Source organism: Trachemys scripta, chromosome 10 (genome assembly GCF_013100865.1).
Source record: "Trachemys scripta elegans isolate TJP31775 chromosome 10, CAS_Tse_1.0, whole genome shotgun sequence".
NCBI lineage: Eukaryota > Metazoa > Chordata > Testudines > Emydidae > Trachemys > Trachemys scripta.
In genome coordinates this window covers 70,483,050-70,502,716 of record NC_048307.1, presented here as the reverse complement: position 1 = coordinate 70,502,716, position 19,667 = coordinate 70,483,050, and the positions used below count along the sequence as shown (strand labels likewise).

Here is a 19,667-nt window from a genome sequence, read left to right as displayed (position 1 = left end):
TAGTGAAGAAACACTACAGCAGCTGTGCTGCATGACTGTGGAGTGCACGCTAGGGCAGACAAGGCAGGAATCTCGTGTCCCTGCTCTACAGCAGCTCAGCAGAGAGCTCCAGGGGGAGCATATTTGCCTGCCTATGGCTGGAAGGTGGCCACAGCAGCTCCCAGCAGTGAGGACAGGACTGGACAGCTACGTCTGGCACTGCCCTCTTGTTCCAGGTCTGAGTAGGTTAGTCACACCAATCGGGGCAGCCCCAACCCTCCTGAAAATAGTCACCCCTTCATAAAGACAGAGAGCTGGAGGGGAGGAGCATCTCCAGCTAGGCCCGTTCCCTCCCATCACCTAGTGAGTGGGCTGGGGATAAGGTTGAGGGTGTGGGCGAGGGGCATCCCATCTGATAAATGAAAGGGCCCAGCCTCCAGCCCACTGGCGGTTCAGACCCTTCTCTCCCCTCACTGACACCCTGGCGCAAACTCCCCTTTGCCTAAGGCCAGGAAGTGTAGGGCACTAGCCAGCCTGACACAAGGCACTGACAGGTTGGGGGGAGCTGGCATGGACTAGTCACGATACTGCAGAACACGCAGCCCTTCCCCAGCTGCTGGAGAGAACAGCTGGCCCCAAAGGCCCAGATGCTGCCTCCCCTGCCAGGACCATACACAGCACCATCCCGCCCTGTTTACAGGCTCATGGAGAAGCCAGCACAGCAGCAGCTCTGCCCCAGCTCATGTCATGCTCTTTGGGCTGCAGCAGCCCCCAGCCCCTGGCTGTGGCTGTGCTGTTGGGATCAGGTCTTTGGACCTGTGCCGCCCCCACTCAGGGATGCAGGGACCAAGACAGCTGCAGTTTGATCCATTTTACTGGGGACGGCCTCCGTGGCACAATCTCACTCACCCGGAGGAAACGAGCATACCAGGCACTAGACAAGTGGGGAACGTTTATTATTGCAGTAAATAGAAGAGCCGGTTGCTCTGATTGGGGGATGGGGAAACACACAGCTGGGAGGGGGATGCAGCTCACCTTCCTGCAGGGAACCTACCCAGATACTGAGCTGCTCCTACAGGACAGGAAGAAAGGGGCTCCAAGAGCTTCCCAATGCCATAGACTGCATAGCACATGCCTTGTTACTGACTCCACAAAGCCCTACCACCAACCACATGGAGGGCCAAGGAGATGGCCTGGCTTCTGGGGAGCTCCCATCCATGGATCCTGCCCCTGGGTCTCAAGTGACTTCTGCAGAGGAAGACTAGGCCAGAGGAAGGATTGGCCTGCGTGGGAAGGAATGAGGATGGGAAGCCACGTTCCCCCCTCAGACATTTATAAAGCTGCTGTCTGATGGCCCTGGAAGGAGAGGGGCTGGTCTGCAGCAGAACTCAGCTCCCCCAGCCTACAGTGCAAAGACAAGTCTCCACCTCAGCTGCTGCCCACACAGGGTACATGCCCGATAAGCCCTATTGAGCAAGGCCCAGCCATAAGCAACATGGCCTTCCAGCTCCTGCCCTTTCCTGCTCTCCTTTCCCTCTCCTCTCTGCTCCCTCTTCCCCCTCCTCCTCTCTGCTCCCTCTCCCATCTCTGCTCCATCACATTAGAGCCTGCTTCTTCCTTCATTTTCCTGCTTCCTGTCCTCACATTCCCATTCAGGAAATGCTCTCTTACTGTGTCGCTGCCATTCAACCCATCACAGGCAAGAGGGGACCAGAAATTGCCTCCTGCCCCACACTAGGGCTTGCTTATTCCATCTACCTCACAAGGCAGTTTGGGGGAAAAAAGCAACCCAGAATGACATATTGCAAGCCATGTAACTACAAGGACCAGTGAACCTGGTGGAGAAAGGCCATCTTTGCTAAGGATTCAGCACTTTGTCCCTTCAACTGAGGGCTGAGAAGACGCCCAGGATAATACAAAAACCCCAGCGGCTCCCCCGGTAAAACCAGCACAGACCAGCCCTGACATTCCTGATACAGCAGCCGTATCATACCAGCAGAATTAGGGATTGAGGGCCCTCTCTGACCTCTCTTCAGAAAGAAGCCAACAGGGCACAACCCCATTTCTTTCTCTGTGGGGTCACTTTGGAGGGATGGACATGACACAAACTGCAACCCTGCCCTCGCTTTCCCCTCCATGGCCATAGTAATACTGCACGGCAGGCCTCCCCACTAAGCAGGGCCTCAAGTCAGTCTCGGTCTCCGTGCCAGCTCCCCTCCGGGCAGACACACAGAAACAGGCCTGAACGCCCCCGACCTGCTGGGAAAGGGAATGAGCTGGGACCATCAAACTCATTTCACTCCTGGCCTCAAGCTGCACTTGACCCTGGTGCCAGAGGTGAAGGTAAGTCCCCGTCCCTGTCCCCTTGTCTGTGCTGGGGCTGTGCAGAAGGAGCACTGCTTTGAGATTAACTCCTGAGGGTCCTAATACTGAAACCAACAGCATGATGCTCGACGAGGTGCTAAGCGCAGCAGGTGCAGGCTGGCATGTGTGAAGCAGGGAGAGAGTGAGCTCCAGCCCCCGCCCCCGCTCAGTCCTTCTTGAAGGCCATGGTGTAGAGGTTGCTATAGTTAGCCCTGGTGTACACAGGCTCCGGGCTGTAGCGGTATGAATTTTTGCTCACCCTCCTGGTGCTGAGCCCCTCCCTGTAGGGGGAGAAGGCGGATTTGCGGGACAGGGGGTAGTCGGGCTCGAAGGTTGGACTCCGCTGTGGAGCCTGGCGCTGGATGGAGATGGGCTGCAGGAAGAAGGGATCCTCCAGCCCCAGGAAGGAGAGGGGATGGTGAGCTCGGTTGGCGCGCCAGTCTCCTCGCAACTGGGATTTCTCCGGGGACGGGGGAGCCACAGGCCTGGAGCCCTCCCGACTTCGTTGTGGCTCAGGAGGGGGCTTGTTCTCATGCGCCGGCTCCTCTTTCTTTGCCAGCAGCCTGGGGAGCTGAACAGCGAGAGAACACATGTTAACACCCCTCCTGCCTATGGGTGGCCTGAAGCACCACCCTGCCCCTTGGCCAATGGCTGCCAGAGGGACATCTGAGTACTGAGGAAACTGCACTTAGCTCCTGTCTGCTCTGCACCGTAACTAAAGGAGCCCCCGACACTTATCAAAAGAGTTGCCGTTTGCCCCCACGTCTGGACAGAATCCACTGCCGCACTGTCCCCACCCCAGAGGTGGCTGCATTTCAATGGTGCGGCATGTGCAGGAAGATGCTATGGAAATAAACAGAGGAAGGGCATGACTGGCCCTCCATCCTCTGCCTTCCTTCCCCACTGTTCATTCCCAGAGAGGGGGAGGAAACCCACCCCGCAGCCCTGCTCTGTGAGGCCCAGCCTCCCTGTCCCCTTGGTGGGTGCAGAGTGTGAGGGGGCTGCATGAGCCTCAGGCCAAAGAGGCCTCCATTTGGACCATGCTGCCCTGAGGGAATTAATCCCTTTAGCTAAATCCCCACGCGCTGGGCAGGGATGAGGAGGCTTCACTGCAGCTCTTACACACCGAGTTCAACCCAACCTGGCAGGAATAAAAGGGCTAGGAGGGGGCTGGGGAGCTGGCGCAGTGGCCTTGGGGGGTAAGGAATGCCAAGACTGCAAAGCATGGCCCCCGCAGACGCCCTCCCTGGCCTTCAGCATCCTCCCTGCTTCCCCTGCAGGAGACGGGGCACCAGGACCAGCCGCACCAAACTCATTCTTTGCTCAGTGGGGGGGACCCTGTGGGGTTAGCTCCCCCTCCTCATCCCACACATTCCTGCTTCAGATTGGAGCCAAGCAGCCTCCCTGCCCCCTCCCCACAAGTGACTGCTCCCAGCCTAGGAGGTCACTCTGCTCGTCCTGGGACAGCATACCAAAGGGAGAGCGGCGCACTGGCCAAAGGGCCCACGGTGGCCCTCAAGACCAACTCAGGTCTGGAGATACTGCAGTGCTGCTGGGCCCAGACCTGCCGCCAGGTTCTGCTCAGGCTCCAAGGGACCTGCAGCTAACCCACCCCTCCCTCTCAGGCTCCAGGGGACTCTTCCCTCCTCAGGCCTGAGGCTCCAGGGGACCAGCCCTGCTCCCCTCCAGCCCTGCTCAGTAGCCAGGGGACAGGCTGCTGCAGCAGCTGGGAGATGCTAGAGGAGCACAGCTAGCTTCTCTAAATGGTTGATTCTGACTTGTCTCTCCAGCCATGTGGGCACCGGAGCCCAGGTTCAGGCCCCTTAGCTCGGGTTGTCTCTCCCTGTCCAGATGAAGGATGTATTAGGTCTGGTTGTTCTGGTCTCGGCTGCTTCTGGGATTTTCACTCCAAGGCTTTTCCAAAGGCCCCCTGGCCTCAGGGGTGGAGACCCAAGGGGGCTGAGGGTTCCCCACCTCGCTCATGTGCTCAAAGACAGAGGGCCAAGGCTGCTTGGGGATGGGGAAGTGCACAAGTAAAGCCTCCCAAAGACAGGACCAGGTTGGCCACTAGACCCAGCCCTACTCCATCCCCAGCCAGGACCTGCCCTGTAACGTGCAGGGAGGATGGCTGCTGCCTGGACTCCCAAGTGGAGTCTGGCCCAGGCACCAGACACAGCAGGGTGACTGGTTCAATGCTGGGGCTGGTTCCCTTTGCCATGTTGGCTGCTCCGCCCCAAGCCAGGCTGTCGAGCTGTCCGGAAGGGTATGAGGAGTTGGGTCTGTGACCGGTCCCAGGACAGCAAGTGCTGCAGCCGTGGGAACAGGGACCCAGAGCCAGGTACAGGAAGAGTCAGGGTGAGACGCCCTGGAGAGCAGTGCTCGGGGGCGGGGATGACATCAAGTCACTGAGGCTTTTCCTAACTGCTGAGCCAGCCCAAGGGGTCTGTCGACAAGGAGGCAGTTCTGGCTGGATTCCCAGGAGCTACTGGGACCAACGTAAGGAGGTGTCTGTGCTCTCGCTGGGCTGGTGTTTGCAAGAACCCACCTCCCCACACCACCACTCTGCAGAGGTGGCCCCTCCCTGCCAGGCACCTGCTCCCTTCACTCTGCAGAAAGAGCGCCAGGAGGAGACTGCAGAGCATCCCCTGCCACCAGGTGAGGGCACCTCCCCTGATCCTCCTCCCTCCCACCCAGTGGCATTTTGAGTCCTAAGTATAGTGCACACTGGAGAAAGATGGGACCCCAGGCCCCCACTGGACAGCAACCCATTCTGGGGGACCCCTGCATGCAGGGGACCGCCTTGTCCATGGACTATTACTGACACAGTCACAAACACTGACCAGGTAAGTAGGTGCCAGACACCAGCCCTCCCAGTGGGGCTCTGCACCGGGAGCTGCTCAGGGGGCCTTGGGTCGTTATTCCCCAGCACACTGATCTGACAATACTGCCTGCTCCTTAAGGGGCCCCTTTCCCTGCCCCTCCCAATCTCTCTCTTCTACCCCTCACAAAGCCCTGTATCCTTGAGGCTACTCAGACCTTACACCCACCACAGAGCTGGGGCTCCCGGCCACTCCTGCCCCACAAAGCAGAAAAGCCTGCAGCTGAGAACTCGACTCCAGACAGGTCCCCAGGGGGTTGTCAGTGGAGCCCAGTGGGTTCAGGGGGCAGTCTAGGTCTCCATGGACACATGACTAATGGGCTGAGAGCCCTGGGTCAGGCGGAGGGGAGGGGCAGGAGGGGAGGAGGGAGGAAGGAATCAGCTGGAGGGGAGGTGGGTCACTCCCTGAACTTTCACCTTGCCAGGAATTTCTGGTCACAGACCCAGACTCTCTCAGCTGGGATTTCTTAGGACAGTCCACGTGAGCAGCACTCCGGGGGGCCTGGCTGCAGTCGTCTGGGAAGGACAGACCTCACATGCAGTACATGGCTTTTGGGCCAGCCAAGCTGAGAGGCCCACATTAGCTAATGGGTGTGCCTGAGCACGTGGCTGTGCCCCTCACAGCTGACTGGAGTAGCCCCTGCTTTGTGGCTCCAGACAACGCTCTCCAGTGACCCTCAATCATGACTTTGGCTTCACAGGTGGAAGGGGGCAAAGGACTGGACTAGCAGGGAGGCTTCAGGTCAGGACTGAAGGGCACTGGCACAGCTGGGTGTGAGGCGGCCAAGACTGGGGTGCATCAGCAGGGCACCCCTCTGCACCATGGCCCGTGTAAGCAAAGCCAAGAGTCCATCACTTCCCCAAGCCCAGGGAGGGCCCCTGCTCCATTCTGAGCTGAAGGAGCCATCTCTCACATAGCCCAAAGGAGCCCCAGACTGGCAGCGAGTCTGCTGCTGTAGGAGCCCTTGGTAGGATTCCCAGCAGGGAGGGGCTCCAGCCAGAGGTGGGGGAAGATACAGACCCCAGGCCAGAAGGGGCTGATCCTGGCCAAGAATGTCCTGCCCTCACACATCCCCCTCTCTCCTGCAGTGCAAGAGGGGAGCTCTCAGCAGAAGGGATAAACTCACCGGCACGTAGTGAGAAAGGGTCTCCACCATGCTCCCAGTGACGCTGCGTAGGGCATCCCCCAGAGTGCCCACCTTCTCTCTGGCTATGGAAGCTGCCTTGTGGGGGGTGAGTTGGAGCAGCTCCCCAGCTGTCCGCCAAGCAGCAGAGGGGACCCTCTTCACGTTGGAGATGGTGGAGAGATAGGCAGTTTGTAGGCTCTGGGCCATGCTGCCCAGGAGGCTTGGAGTCTTGGCACCCTCAGCCATCTGCAAAGAGAAACATGCCCAGACGCTCTGGTAAGTGCCAGGCACAGCCCATGCTGGGGAATAGCAGGCCCCAGGCACCATCTCTGTCCTGCAGCCCTGTCCTTCCCTTTGAGTGCCCCAGCCCCCAGCAGCCCAAAGACTGAACAGATGATTCGGAGCCAGTGCCATTGGCCTTGGGTTGAGCAGCTTGCACTGGGGCTTTATCCTGTCCTCTCTCGCCCAAGCCCCCAGGTCTCCAGAGACAAGACAAGCCTGCTCTCCCCTCCGTCTCCCCCGTCCCCAGCTACTTGGTTCCAGGCTGTGTTTCCGGTGGATGTTTTTCCAACTCCCCTAGTTGTACTGAGAGTGGGGAGGGCAAAGGTGCAGGGCTCTCACTTCCCTTCTTCCTTGTCCCAGCAGACCTCCTACTAGGGGAAAGCTTCCACTCAGCCATTTCCACAGCTTGAACTCCGGGCCAGGTTCTTGGCCCTGGTCTGGCAGCACAAAGCAGCTGTGAAGCTGGTGGATCTAGCCTCCCAAGGATTCCCCTGCAGAGGTGAACCCATCCCTAGGTGTCAGCGCTTCACCAGTAGTGGGTCTATGCCATCCCCTCTGTGCCCAGTGCAAGGCCCTGTGCCCTCTAGGGCAAAGAGGGGTGTAGCAGGGCATCCCTACTCACCAGCCAGCCCTGGCTGCCTAAACTGCCCCCTAGGACTGTGGGCCGAAAACTGGACGTTTGAGCAGCTTCCCCTGCTCCCCACCCCTCACTGCAACAAACAGAGCTCAGCCAGGCCAGAGATTCCAGGCCTCTGCATCTGATCAGCCTGGAGGCTGCCAACTCCCTTTTCAAGGGTAGTGGCTGAGGACAGGGGCCTCTCCAGAGCCTCCACCAAGTGAGGGAGGCTAAAGACCCTCACTTCCTGCCCCTCTGCCAGGGCTTCCAAACCCTCAGCTTGCAAGAGCCATCTCCACACCTCCACCTGGGAGGGCACAAGCAGAGGGGACCCTTGAGAGCTGCCCAAGGTCACCAAGCCTGTTTCTTGGGAATAAAGACCAAGTGGCAGAGGGGCACGGGGGGCATGGCCCATGGGATCACAGTGGCTACTAAATAGAACTGTTTCCCTTTATGTGGCAGTGTTATCTAGCAGTTATTGCAGGGGGCTGGGAGCCAGGACTCATGGGTTCTGTACCCAGCTCTGCTACCGATTCCCTCTACAGCAGGGGTCAGCAACCTTTGGCACACGGCTTGCCAGGGTAAGCACCCTGGCGGGCCGGGCCGGTTTGTTTATCTGCCGCGTCCGCAGGTTCGGCCGATCACAGCTCCCACTGGCCGTGGTTCGCTGCTCCAGGCCAATGGGAGCTGCTGGANCTCCAATTAATGTATATGCCTTTCTACATATCTAAACTGAAAATGAAAGGAAAATTGCTGGTTTTTGAAAACGTGTTAATTTTTTTTTTTTTATGAGAAAATAGAAAACTTCTATGCTGCTATGGAAAGATAAGGGAATAGGACTGTTTCAGGGGATATAGGTAAGAATAGATGTCTTTTAAAAATACATTGCTCCCTTGTAAATTGCTCAATATTAATTTTCCCTTTTCTGGGCACAACACAATTAAAATGTAAGATGGCCTACAACAGGGGTCGGCAACCTTTGGCACACGGCTTGCCAGGGTAAGCACCCTGGTGGGCCGGGCCGGTTTGTTTATCTGCCGCCTCCGCAGGTTCGGCCGATCGTGGCTCCCACTGGCCGCGGTTCGCTGCTCCAGGCCAATGGGAGCTGCTGGAAGCGGCGCGGGCCAAGGGACGTACTGGCCGCCCTTCCCGCAGCTACCATTGGCCTGGAGCAGCGAACCGCGGCCAGTGGGAGCCACGATCGGCCGAACCTGCGGAGGCGGCAGATAAACAAACCGGCCCGGCCCACCAGGGTGCTTACCCTGGCAAGCCGTGTGCCAAAGGTTGCCGACCCCTGTTCTACAGCCTTGGGAGAATCACACACCCTTCCCTCCCCCACCTCCCTGAGCCTCAGCTTTCCCTCTGTACCTGATTCCTGACCGTACCAAGGGCCACAACTGCTGCCTTGGCCCCTGGACAGGGCCTGCAGGGGGCTTTGTAAAGATTCCCTCGCGGACCCATCAGAGCAGGTGTGCCCCTCTCTGTACCTCACTTGCTTTGGTTTCTTCTTTCTTCAGCTCCTCCTTCTCTTGCTCCTGTTCTGACTCCTTACTTTGCTCCTTGCTCAGCCAACCAGCTGCTGCATTCTGCACATCATGCAAGACCTGCTGGGCCTTGGTCGTGCTCTGCCTGGCCACGGCACCCTGCAGCGAGAGAGAGCAGAGAGCCCCGGCTCACAGCTGGGATCTCGCCAGGGCCACCATGGAGCGGGGCGGCTGCTGCATTTCATGACTGCATCCCTTGTGCTTGAAACTGGCTCCCGAATCCAGGTGTTCCTGCAGCCCACCCTGGCAGTGCATGATGGCCAGCACAAGGCTGATGAGTCAGAGTTCACTGCCCCTCGCCAGGGCTCCAGATTCCCACAGGAAAGCACTCAGCTAGCCTGCAGGCCAGCATCAAGGGAGGGGGAGCTGCACTAACACACGGCATAACACAGGACCTTTCCATGCGAGGGCCTAGCTGTGCTTCATGCTGGGCAAGCCACCCCCGAGCCACGCCTGTTCCCACCTGCGCATGGGGGACAGCGCTGATGGAGCTGCGAGGCTAGGCCCGGTGCTGCTTTGCAGGCTCAGGTACTACAGTGAGGAGATGAACGCTAAGGGGAAAGCCTAGCAATAAATACGTTAAAATGCCAACATTTCCCCTGTCGGCCTCCTGCGATAGAGCTGAGGGACTCACAGGGAACACTCACCCACCACTGACATGCTGCCTTGGCTGGGTGCAAAGCAGCAGCTGTTTGACTGATCCATAACAAAGCTGCACACCAGTTTAGGACAGAAAGTAAAAAGAATTCCAGAGCCATTAAAAACCACAGGAGGGATTTGTCGAGTCGAGATGCAATTACCCTGGATGGAATTTGGCCGGAACATAGGGGTCAAAACCCTAACTCTTTCCAAAAGTGACTTTAGATCTTTAATCACCACAAGTGGCCCAGTCCTTGGAGTTAGGTACCATCCGATTCTCTCCCCTAACACCGCTCCCTGCAGCACAGCACCCCTCGTGTCGCGCTGGGGCACTGTGGTCAAGAGAGTCCTCTAACGAGTTACTCAGACCCCATCCCTTGCAGCAGCTCCATGTTCCTTGGAGGTCTCCCAGCCAACCCAGGCCAGCCCTGCTTAGCTTGTGAGCTCTAATCAGAATGAGTGGCTCGCAGGATCCATTCTGGGTCAGGGCTCTAATTGTGATGGGATGTCCAAGGGTCAGAGGACATAGAGACACACATGGGAAGAAATCCCAAAAAGGCAGGGGGCTGTGGGGTTCTGGCGGGGGTGGTTTCCAACCCCAGGGGAGCAGAGTGGTGAGACGGTGGGTTGGAGGGGGGCTTTTTACTCCTGATTTTATCTGTGCTTCCGCTGGGGCCTTTTGCTTTGGGAAGGATGTTATGTCAAGACTATTAATTAACATTCTAAATTTAGAGCCAGTTAAAAATAATCCATCCTGCTAGCTTGGTGGGGGCCTTGTGTGCGCTGATGCCACAGAGATTATAAGGGGCCAGGACCCTGCCTGCTTTGGAGGGAGAGTGAGCAAGTAGCAGCAAAGCATGAGGCAAAGAGCCACTTGGCTCTTCCCATGGAGCAAGCAAAGAGAAATATATTCACAGCTGCAATGCCCAGTATCCTGTTCTCCACCAACCATGAGACCCTGAAATGTACTGACCTGGCTCCTAGACAGGGCAGTAGTGGATGGGTCTCAGCAGTTAGAATAGGATGTTGGGTGGAGGACACCTGGGTTCTGTTCCTGACCTGAACTTGCTGTGACCTTGGTGACTTGGGCAACTGTGTCTCAGTTTCTCCTCAGTGAAATGAGGATAAAACCCCATCCTACCCTGCTGAGAGGCTTAACTGATTAGGGGGTGTAAAGCACTCAGAGAGCCTTAGAGACAGAAATAGACAGATGCAAAGATGAGAAGGGCTTTTAGTATAATTTAGTATTACTTATATTTATTTCCCTGTCTCTGTGCCAGCATCCTTCAGTATAGTTCAGGAGATGGGGATTGTGCAGTAACGGCTGCTAAACCAGCAGGGGGCCCCAAAGCACTGTTTTTGTCTAGGTCCTCCATTAAACATTGGTTGTCGTTTGTGTGGCTTGGGATCCAGCAGCGAGCCGGACTTTTTATAGATCCAAGGGGCTATGTTTTACGCCCATGTTTTACGGCAGATCAGTCCCGGCACTAAGCTGCTGCCAGGTTCCCCAGGAGTCACAGCATCAGGTTCCCCTTAGCTATGCAGTGCAGGGCGGGGGCACTCACCAAGCCTGGAATCCATGTGGTCAGCTCCTGCCCTCTGGCTCTAGTGCGCTGGATGGCTCTGGCTGTCTGCTGGTAGGCGCGGTGGGAGATGGTGCTGGCCAAAGCACCGATCCTGGTGAAGGTGCCAGGATCTGGCTGGGAGGGCGTCACTTCAGATCCATGCATCCTTGTGGGCTTATGACCTACGGGCAGAGAGGCAGAGCCAACTGGGAATGGGCATGAAACCAGTATGGGAAGAGGTGGGAACAACACACATGGCCTGGGATTCACCTGACCAGCTCTGCACCCTCGGTCCATGGGAGACTTGGCATGGAACTGCTCTCCTGGGATCTCTGGGGGCAGAATTCTAGTGGTGCACAGGAGCAGGTCTTTGCGTCGGAACTGCCCCGCTACACCAGCTGTACCGCAAAGCCCCATACAGCTCTGTACAGTGCCTGGCACCCTAGGACTTTCATTTCTGAAGCCCCTTTTTCAGTCCTCCAGGCCTCCCCCTCAGCCCCAACCACCCAGCCAAGTGCAGTACCTTGCTGAGGAATAATCAGCCCCCCCCCCCCAACCTTTTCTCTTCTTTCAGGCTCCATCTGCAGGAGGCATCTGACTAGGGTGACAGCACCACCTTGTGGAAAGCTCAGCAGCTGGCGCCCTGAGAACTGGTTGGTTGCAGGAGGCAGATCGTACCTGCGTTGGAAGGGCCCATCATGTGGGCCCCCTCGCACAGGTAGAATAACTGGGCCATTTACTGTGTCCGAGGACATAACAAGGAAGAAGGAACAATAACCTGGGTATTCACAGGGCCACCCCTCCCTCCCTATTGCTACTCAGGACACCACCAGGGGATCTCCCGAGCAGGCTAGGTGAGAGAGAGGAGGCTCTACCCTACCCCAGTGCACATAAATCCTCACACGTTCCCACGGAGGCATCCGCCAGGTGTGCGGGGAAGACAGCACAAAAGGGACATTCTCCCTCGGTCCTGGCCAGAACCAGCCGTAGTGCAGACAGGCTGGAAAAGCTGCCCGTGCACTTCAGTCTTGAATGGCAGCAAACTCTGCTAACCTGACCTGGAACTCCCACCCCCTCCACACTACCCCAGGCCTGCGCGTCTCCTGAGCAGAGGCCTGACAAACCCACTGAACTGGGCAATCTTCACTGTGCTGTGACCCAGGCAAAGGCCATCCGAGCCATTTTCATGTGAATCCGATTTGAGGCCAAGTCTCCCCAAAGGGAAAGGCTTCTGCATTAGCACCCAGTGCCCCCCTCCCACTCGTGACACCATCCATTGATGATTGAGGAGGCAGAGTCACCTGGCTCATGCTCCTCTTCTGGCAGGAGAAACTCCACCAGCTTCTCCAGCTGTCCCAGGGCTCCATCTACCCCAGCTGCTGCCATCTGGCTAACCCGGCTGCTCCAGGTGTATTCTGCTGTGCGTCTTGCTGTGCTCTTGCTCAGCTCATAACCCTCAGCAGTCAGCCCCAAGACCCTGTCCAAGGTGCCAGCTATGGAGTTGCCAATGGTGCTCCTGGCACTTTGAATGGGGGTGGAGATGGAGCCCTTCAGTTCAGATGCAATCTGCACGAGGCGAGATGGAGAAGAGACATGCAACATGTGACAGTCACCCAGGTCTTGCTGCGGGAAGATACAGTGACCAATGGAACCCAAAGCATGGTTGTGTGTAGATGGTTCAGAGGCAGCTCCACAGGAGAGGAGCATCCGCGTCTAGATGGTCTCACTCTGGGTTGAAGGATGCTGAAGGGAAGGGGCACGGGGAGCAGCATGCTCAGGTGTGACATGAGCAGGTGTGACATGGCCCCACTGGTCTGCATGGCTTTAGCAATGACCCTAGGCCCCCCATACACTCACCCCTAGCTGTGGATGACTCTCTGGGGGCCCAGAGGAGACCAGTGGCTCCTAGCATGTTGCCCTATTAGCCTCAGAAGAGCCCATTAACAGCCAGTTATCACCCACATGGAATCAGGGAATGAAGCCAATGCCCCCACTGTCCCAGGAAAACAGAGCTCTCCCCTGGGAGATCTGTGGGGTGGGCAACATCCAGAAATGGATGGGTCCCATGGGGTGGGGGGGACAGCAAGAATGGATGGGTCCCACGGTGGGTGGGGGGCAGGAATGGATGGGTCCCATAGGCTGATGGGGGAGAGGGGTTGGGTCCGTTACTTACTTTCTCCACTGGGTACTGGAGGGCAGGGATCTTCTCCTCCAGGTGATCCAAGCCCCTACAGGCCAGGATGTTGGCAGCTGTGACTGAACCAGACAAAGCCTGGATATTAGCATGGTGGTATGTGCTGCATGGAGGGGGGTGGATGACTCAGTAGGGGGTTCCCTTTTCTGTGTCAGTGCAAATCCTGATACCCCACCAGAAAGCTGGCAGACACTGTGCTGCAGGGAGGGGTGCAGGTGGCACAGTAGAGGGCACCTTTGCTCTCTGAGTCAGTACTAAACGCAATGCCCTGGAGCAGTGCTGAGGCTGGGGGCGGTGGGAAGGGGGAAGTGCAATGCTTCAGAAGAAGACTTAAGTGCAGTGCTGAATGAGTTCATACTGTTTGGAAAGTGCTTGGATGGTGCAGGCAGGCAATATAGTAGAGCTAGTGCTGACGGATTCTACCCTCCCTCTGCCCCGTCCCCTGGCGGCTGCATCAGCACCCTCCCGCTCCACACCTAACCTGCTGTGTCCTGGGGAAGTGCAGGACACACATGGGTCAGAGGGGACAATCAAAGGGGTGTGGCCAAGTCCACAACAGACTACAGCTCCTGCAGGCCTGTGTCATGTTCCCTGCTTAGCGCCGCAAGGGCGGGCATTGAGTAGCTGAGCTCCGGCTGGAGGCTGGGTGCATCTGGGGCTTTGCTGCTCCCGGGCCCTGGCTTTGGCAGGCCGCAGCCAGTCAGGGAGTTAGCATTGGGAAAGAGCTGGGAAGGGGCCAGCTGGACAGAGCACTCCGGCCTCGTGCTGAGCTGCTGACTTTGCACTTTCTTTTCCTCCCCCCTCCCCACCATGGGATGGAATCGGGATGATCTGGGAGCTGCAGACAGACCTGGACTTGACCCTCCACTGATTTTCCCACAATTCATTTCTGGAGATGCTGCAGGGGCTTTTTCTTTGGGAAGGGAGGCTGGGCTAGAGGGATGGCCAGGCCCTACTAGCAGGTCTGCCCGGGGGAATCCACAGCTGCCAGGCCCAGACACACTGCTCTGAGGGCCAGGGTAGGTCCTGATGTTCCAGATGTGTCCTAGAGAGAGGAGGGGCTCTGACTCGGAGACCTGTGTCTATAACACAGCAACAAAGGGCTTAAACCAGCCCAGGCAAAGCTTGAAGCCCAACCGCCTACCTAAGCCTATGTGGGAAATGTTTAGCACATGTACGGGCACTGTTCATCCTTCATTAACCCAGCACAGGGAGGGCTGACAGAGTCACATGCGCAAACTGAGGCAGGATAGTTACGAAACTTGCCCCAGGCCATGGAGTGAGTTGGTGGCAGGGCCAGGCACAGAACAAGGTGTTCTCAACTCCCAATCCTGTGCTTTGGCCGCTAGAATCTCTCCACTGCAGCCTTCTTTTCACAGGCAGGGGATTCTCTGTGGCCGCTCCCATGTGCTGACAGTCCCTGGTTCCCACATGCTCCCCGTGCCCCACTCCCCTGCAGCTGGGAAGAATCCAGACTCACACTGAGGCTCCAGTCTGCGCACCACAGGCTCCATGCTCCACACAGCCAGCGAGCTGGCCCCCTTGACTCCTCTCTCATAGGCCTCACACACCGACGCCACGAGTGGGTGTACCTCTTTGGTGCTGGTGTACGTCCTCTGAAGGCTTTCGCAGGTTGCGTTCACCACCGGCAGCTGCAAGACCCTTTGCAGCACGTTCTCCTGGGCTCAGCAAGAAGGGGACAAGTTAGGGGACCGTGCACAGGAGAGAGCCCTGCAGGAAACACTTGCTAATATGGGAGCAGGAATCTCAGTGGCACCATTTATGTAGCAACGGCCATACAGGTCTCCCCCATCAACTACAACAGTGTCTCAGCTCCTGCTGCAGCTGTGAGAAGGGACCCCGGGGGCTTGTCTTTTGTTTCTTTGCAGCAATCAGGGTTGGGGGTGGGGGGTAGAGACGTGTTTATTTAACCCTCATCTCCATGCATCCACTGGGACCTTCCCCTTAGGTTCTAGCACATCCTGTCACCATAGTGGTGGGTGAGGTATAAGACCCCAAATAGAACAGAAAGGAGGTGAGTGGGACAATCTGTAAAGACACAGGACAGCCCCGTTTAAGAGACAGTACTCTCTGCGGAAGGCCGGTGACTTGGAAGGTTGGGCACTGCGTGCCTCTGCCCATGACCTTGTTTGCATGGGCTCTGCAGTGTGGGGTAATAATGCTAACTCCCAGACAACAGTCAGTAAGACATTACAGCTGGACAGAGTTCTCTGAACTGAAAGCACTGTTAGAACATTGTGCTCATACAAAGCAAGCCCTAAAAAAAAAGAGACATTCCTAGTTAAGTGAAAACACCTTGGCTCTGCCCCTTTATCCCTGGCCCCCATCACCCAGTGCAGTACATGAGTCTGATCAGGACATTACGAAGTGGAGCGGTTCTCCAAGTCACCTCAGTGTGGGAGGAGGAATGGGGTAGATTGGGCTAATCAACACTTGGCGAATGGTGGCTATGAGGCAAGTGCTGTTTCTGGAATGCATGTTGCAGAGTAAGAGGAGATATTGGGGTTTCCAGTGATTTCCAGGGTGGGTGGGGGTGGGGAGGCGGGGAGAGTGTCTGTGTTTGGATTGGTGCCCATATATGTCCTGAGCTGATTATAGGTCTGTTCATACAATAAATATTGTAGTCGATAGCATTTCCAGGGCTAGCAATCACATAACTCCTACACTGAGGCCATCTCAATGGCTCTGGTTCTTTACATTTGTACTGTATTCTTAGCACGGTAGCAGGTTTGTGGTCCGTACTGCAAAAGTGGGTAAGGTCAGTCACTGGGCATAGGGATTGTTGATATATAGGCAGTTAAAGGGTCAGAGTTAAGGTTGCTTCTGGACTCTGAACGACTGAGTTTCTAGACTTTAATTTTTTGGGCTTCTTTGGTTTTTGGGGGGACGAGGAAGCTGGGGTTTTTAGTAACTACAATTTTCTAACCATGTTGTTTAATTTAATTGATATTTACAATATTGATTGAATCAAAGATTTTGTCAGAATTTTTTAGATTTTTTTTTTTAAAGAGAAAGCATTTAAAAACACAGCTCTTGCTAAAGATGATCATTGTTTTCTTCCAGCAGACACTATCTATTGCTCTAATTACAGATCTGTTGCATAGACAATGCAGACTTGTTCAACGGAACACAATACAGCATAATATTTGAATCAAATACTCCACTGGCAGCATTAGCAACCTCCTACTCCTAAGCCAGTCTGATGTTGCTCATACACAGCTGTCTTTGCCTCTCCACCTCGTGCCCACACTCACCTCTGTGCTTCCATTCTGCATTTTCTGGCTCTTGTTTGCTGCCATCACGATACATCAGTCTGCAAAGCAAAGTTCAGAGCCTCGTCAAGGAGCTCCCTGGAAAAACAATGCTGGAAATGGTCTCAGTGCCCGTCTCTAGTCAGCCAAGTGGCTCTGATGGAGTCTCAAGCTGTATGGTACATTATGACCTCTTGCATCCTATACTGGCAGGGGCAGAGAGCTACGCTGAGGCAGCACATGCCTCGGGTGGGTGAGACCTGGTATTGCTTAACAGCAACCCATCTATCCAATGAAGCATCAGAACTGGTGGTTCAAAGAAGAGTCCCAAATGATCCTCCCTCAGCTAAAGAAAGCATCTGCAACGCAGGGACTCAAAGAAGAGGTGGAGAGGCATCAGCAAAGTTGGGGAACCCAAAATTGGAGTAACAGTCCTGTGAGCCAGGGCCCCTGGATTGCAGAGCTGGGGGGTGGGAATTCGGGATATGAATAGCAGGGGTGCTGAGAGTCATGATTGAGGTGCAGCAGTACAGCTGTGTAGGGTGGAGGTGGAGGGCTGGGGTGGGGACTGCAGGGGCATTAGCAGGACTGTGCAAAGAACCCAGGAGAAGAGTAGCAAGAGATGCAGCAGGTCAGGATTGAGGCACACTGGCAAAGGTGAGGATAATGGTCAGGGCTGGATTAGATGGTGCCGTGGTGGGTCAGGATGAAGCAGCATTGGCAGGGCTCAAGAGTGAAAGAGCACAATCCACTCACGCCGTGCCAGCTCTGGAGCGCGCAGGTGGCAGACACACTCCACCTACTCAGGAGCACAGCTCAGTGCTAGTTCAGATACAGATTCCAAGACACCTCATTGTCATGTCCAACGCATTGCAACAGCACAATGCCTGCTCCATCCACTGTGGCCAATGCATCTCAAAGCCATCTCAGGAAGGAGCCTATTTCAACCTCCAAAACCCTAATGCCACCTCAGGGGCATCCCTTCTGACATCCCCTATTGCCACTTTCAGCACAGATTCCTTCTTTCCCAGCTGATTAAATGCAGAACCATTAAGCAGAACTGCTTTACCAGCTGTCCCCTGCCCCTTCCCTCCCTAGCATTACGGAGACTGTACACTAGGCATTTGCCTGCTGTTGGGTACTCACGGAGCAGCAGTCGGACGCTGTCATCAGCAGGGTGCCAGGAGCTGAGAGCGTCCGGTTGTGCTAGCCACAGAGCAGATACTCTGACAAAGATGCATCTTACCCCAGACAGTACCGCCGCAAAGCCCCACCTCCCAGCTGCACGGGTCAAGGAGTCTGCAAGTTGCTGTGGTAACATGATGAATGGCTCCCTCGGCCATATCAAATTCAAAACAGATGATTGCATGACCAGTCTGGAAAATGCTCCCCGCCCCCCTTCTCATTGCAGATCCTAGGAACTGAGACACAGGACCTGCATCTAACCCGACCCTACCAAAACAACGTAACAAACGGGGAGAGAAAAATCCCTCGACATTAACATCTAGAATGGAACCATGAGCAATAGGCAGCCTGGAGGCAGTAAGGAAGAATAAGAAAGCTCTCACTGGCAGGGTGACCATGTTGGTGGATGGATTGAGTGCAGTAGGGCTCACATATTTGGGACTGAAACCATAGCTCACAAAATCTTACTTGAAAACTTAGTTCATTGGACAAAGACACTGCTGTGTGGATTGAAAACAGGCTACAAAGGAGAAAGATAAACAGGATGTATTGAGTTGGGAGAGGGGGTTAGTGGGGAGCACAGAGATCACGGTTATGATTGGATTTATTTATGATTGGATTTCAGTTGGAAGTGGCACATCAGTACAATTCAGAGAGACTGAGTCGGAAGGAGTGGTGAATGCCAGAGGACAGAGAAATAATGCAAAGGGCCCTAGTGAGGTGAGAAGCCCAGAGGTACTTAATGGGAGGGAGGAATCCAGGGGTCAGCAAGGGCTGAAAGATACTGGTTGTTTGCAGACATGATGCTGGGGTGTCTTGAAACAGCCAGCAGCAGATGGGCAGGGGAGGCCCCTTGCCACCATAGTAGAAAGCCCTCTATTTGCTGAGTGGCTGCTTCATGCTTCCATCTCCCCCAGCACAGCAGATGGGGCATGACGGTGCAGGTCCTTGAATACTCAGAGTTTCACAGCCTCCCTCAAGCTGGAGAATGAGGGAGGTGGGAATCAGACACATACACAGACCCTGCTGACCCACCCACTCACCCTGGTTTGGGGGTATGGGGAGCAAGTTTCTAGCAAAGATATTCCCAGGCAGACAGGGGTATGGGGGTAATCAGAGGCCGAGCCTTCGGGAAGACATATTCCCCATGCTAAAGGTGATAGAGCGCACAGGGAGCAACCTGCCCCCACACGCACACCTCAAGCTGCATGAGGCTGGCACTTTTACCTTCCTGGCTGAGCTCCGCACCCCATGGAGGTGAAAAGGGAAAGGCAGCATAACCCTGTGTAAACTTTCCAGGCCATCCCCGTGATGAGTCATGGCTCTCCAGACAGCAGGGCAAAGGGCAGCAGCTGCTCCAGAGCTGCAGCTCATGGATTTGGCAATGGGCTTCCTGCTGGATCTTGCTAGTCTTAAGTAAAAGAACAACTGACCTGAACAGGAGGGGGAAGCATGTGGCTGAGCCGCCCTCCCTGTTGGCCTTAGCGGGAATTGAGACACAACACAACCTCTGCCCTGCTAAATGTCTTCATTTCATATCCCTCTCCACCCTACTGCAGGGAAAAGGCCACCCCAGCACTGTCCTGGCCCTCTGTCCATCCCAGCTCCGCTGCAGCACAAAGCCCTCATCAAAACATCCCCATCCACGTATCTGTTCTCAGACCACTGCCCCTCTCCAGCTAGCCAGGCATGCTCTGTCCATGGCCCAGGAAACATCTCTACTTCTGCTGACTATGGCTAAAGCTCACATAGCCAACTAGGATCCGAGAGCGGGAGCCTTTAGGAGCTTAGCATCTCTAAGTCTGATATTACAGAGGAAAGGGGTTGAGCCAGATCTCAGGAGACACAGGGATCATGGATATTGTAAAATTTCTCAAGGAGCACGTGGCTGCTGGTGATGCAGTCGTGGAAGAAACTTTCTTTCTAAATCAGCACTGAACTCAATGCCTTGGCCGTTGTTCAAGGGCACCATGCTGCTGGAGGTGCCATTTTCAAGCTGTTTGTCACTCTTGTGTTAGCACC

The 19,667-nt window shown here is 55.7% G+C and overlaps 1 protein-coding gene across 3 annotated transcripts; it reads right to left on the bottom strand.

Annotated features, from left to right (window-relative positions):
* Positions 1–911: 911 nt before the first annotated feature.
* On the bottom strand, positions 912–17,714 carry PLIN1 (perilipin 1). Of its 3 annotated transcripts, none has more exons than XM_034783779.1 (9): positions 17,607–17,714; positions 16,464–16,522; positions 14,669–14,867; positions 13,168–13,250; positions 12,296–12,560; positions 10,995–11,200; positions 8,734–8,889; positions 6,349–6,594; positions 912–2,914 (listed from the first exon to the last, which is right to left on the bottom strand). In XM_034783779.1, the coding sequence occupies exons 2-9, from the start codon at positions 16,506–16,508 to the stop codon at positions 2,510–2,512; spliced, it is 1,605 nt and encodes a 534-aa protein (XP_034639670.1). In that variant the 5' UTR covers positions 16,509–16,522; positions 17,607–17,714; the 3' UTR covers positions 912–2,509. The 3 variants fall into 3 exon arrangements, with proteins under 3 accessions (XP_034639670.1, XP_034639672.1, XP_034639673.1); XM_034783781.1 differs by having other exon boundaries at positions 10,995–11,176; XM_034783782.1 differs by having other exon boundaries at positions 14,781–14,867.
* Positions 17,715–19,667: the final 1,953 nt, after the last annotated feature.

What these genes read in the sequence shown, in the direction of transcription:
- PLIN1 (XM_034783779.1), bottom strand. Translation starts at nt 16,508, where the DNA reads ATGGCAGCAAACAAGAGCCAGAAAATGCAGAATGGAAGCACAGAG. An exon ending in AGAAGAGGAGCATGAGCCAG is followed by an intron (nt 11,201 to 12,295) that starts GTGACTCTGCCT and finishes GCCCATTCCCAG; the next exon opens with TTGGCTCTGCCTCTCTGCCC. An exon ending in AAGAAACCAAAGCAAGTGAG is followed by an intron (nt 6,595 to 8,733) that starts GTACAGAGAGGG and finishes TTCTCTTTGCAG; the next exon opens with ATGGCTGAGGGTGCCAAGAC.